The sequence below is a fragment of the Poecilia reticulata genome, linkage group LG19, assembly GCF_000633615.1.
Source record: "Poecilia reticulata strain Guanapo linkage group LG19, Guppy_female_1.0+MT, whole genome shotgun sequence".
NCBI lineage: Eukaryota > Metazoa > Chordata > Actinopteri > Cyprinodontiformes > Poeciliidae > Poecilia > Poecilia reticulata.
Genome location: NC_024349.1, coordinates 824,207 through 825,388, shown reverse-complemented (window position 1 = coordinate 825,388; position 1,182 = coordinate 824,207). Strand labels below are relative to the sequence as shown.

Here is a 1,182-nt window from a genome sequence, read left to right as displayed (position 1 = left end):
CCTGATATTAGCAACAAGCTAACCCTGATATTAGCAACAAGCTAACCCTGATATTAGCAACAAGCTAACCCTGATATTTTAATGAAACTTAAATTGCTGCAGGTTCAGATTTGAGCTGAAATCAAAGTTTAGCTGTTTGTGTTGAACGTTTTATTTCTGCTCCGTTTCAAACTGGCTCAGGTTAAAACGGTTTGTGTAACGGAGCAGAAACACAATGTTGGTATTAAAGAAAACGGGTCAGAACCGGTTTAATGAAAGTTCCGGCCCGGTTTGAATGTTTGGGCCGGTTCTGGCTGGTCCAATGGCTGCTGGGTTGAAACCAACAGAATCAATATGTGAAACCAGAGAGTAACCAGAGCACACACTGACTCATTGTTAGTGAAACCGGACCGGTCCGGTTCTGACCCGACGGCAGGCCGTCAGGTCAGAGCTGCAGGTTGATGATTGATGATGATGATGATCGACCGGCTCTTCGTCACGTCGTCCTCCAGCAGGTGAATGTTTTCTGCTTCCTGTCCAGATGTTCATGCTGTGGCGCCGGGACGTCCCGCAGCCGGACCCGCCGGGCCTGGACCCGCTCAGCGCCGCCCCCATGGGGCCCAACATCTCATGGCTCCCCGACGCGCCGCTGCCGGCATCGGACCGGCCCACCTTCCTGATGTCGCCGGCGGCGCAGGCGGTGTCCGGCTTCTTTGTCTGGACCGCGCTCATCCTCACCTGTCAGCAGGTAACGCCCGGACCAGCAGGACCGTTAGCCGCAGGTGGTTCTGGTTCTGACTCTGGTTCTGGTTCTGTGTCCAGATCTACATGCACCTGCGGTTCTACAGCGCGCCGCAGGAGCAGCGCCACATCGTCAGGATCCTCTTCATCGTTCCCATCTACGCCCTGGACTCCTGGCTCAGCCTCCTCTTCCTCACCAACAACCAGTTCTACGTTTACTGTGACAGCGTCAGGGACTGCTACGAAGGTCCGCATCCAACCGCATCCAACCGCATCCAACCGGCATTAAAACCAGCATCCAACCGGCATTAAAACCAGCATCCAACCGCATCCAACCGCATTAAAACCAGCATCCAACCGCATCCAACCGCATTAAAACCAGCATCCAACCGCATCCAACCGCATTAAAACCAGCATCCAACCGCATTAAAACCAGCATCCAACCGGCATTAAAACCGGCAT

At 53.6% G+C, this 1,182-nt stretch overlaps 1 protein-coding gene across 1 annotated transcript in view; it reads left to right on the top strand.

The window, feature by feature from the left end:
* Positions 1-1,182, top strand: part of LOC103481033 (transmembrane protein 184B) — a 14,856-nt gene that overhangs the window by 3,174 nt on the left and 10,500 nt on the right. The window contains 2 exon segments of the mRNA XM_074186874.1: positions 521-727; positions 802-967. Of these exon segments, the coding sequence (XP_074042975.1) occupies positions 521-727; positions 802-967 (373 nt within the window).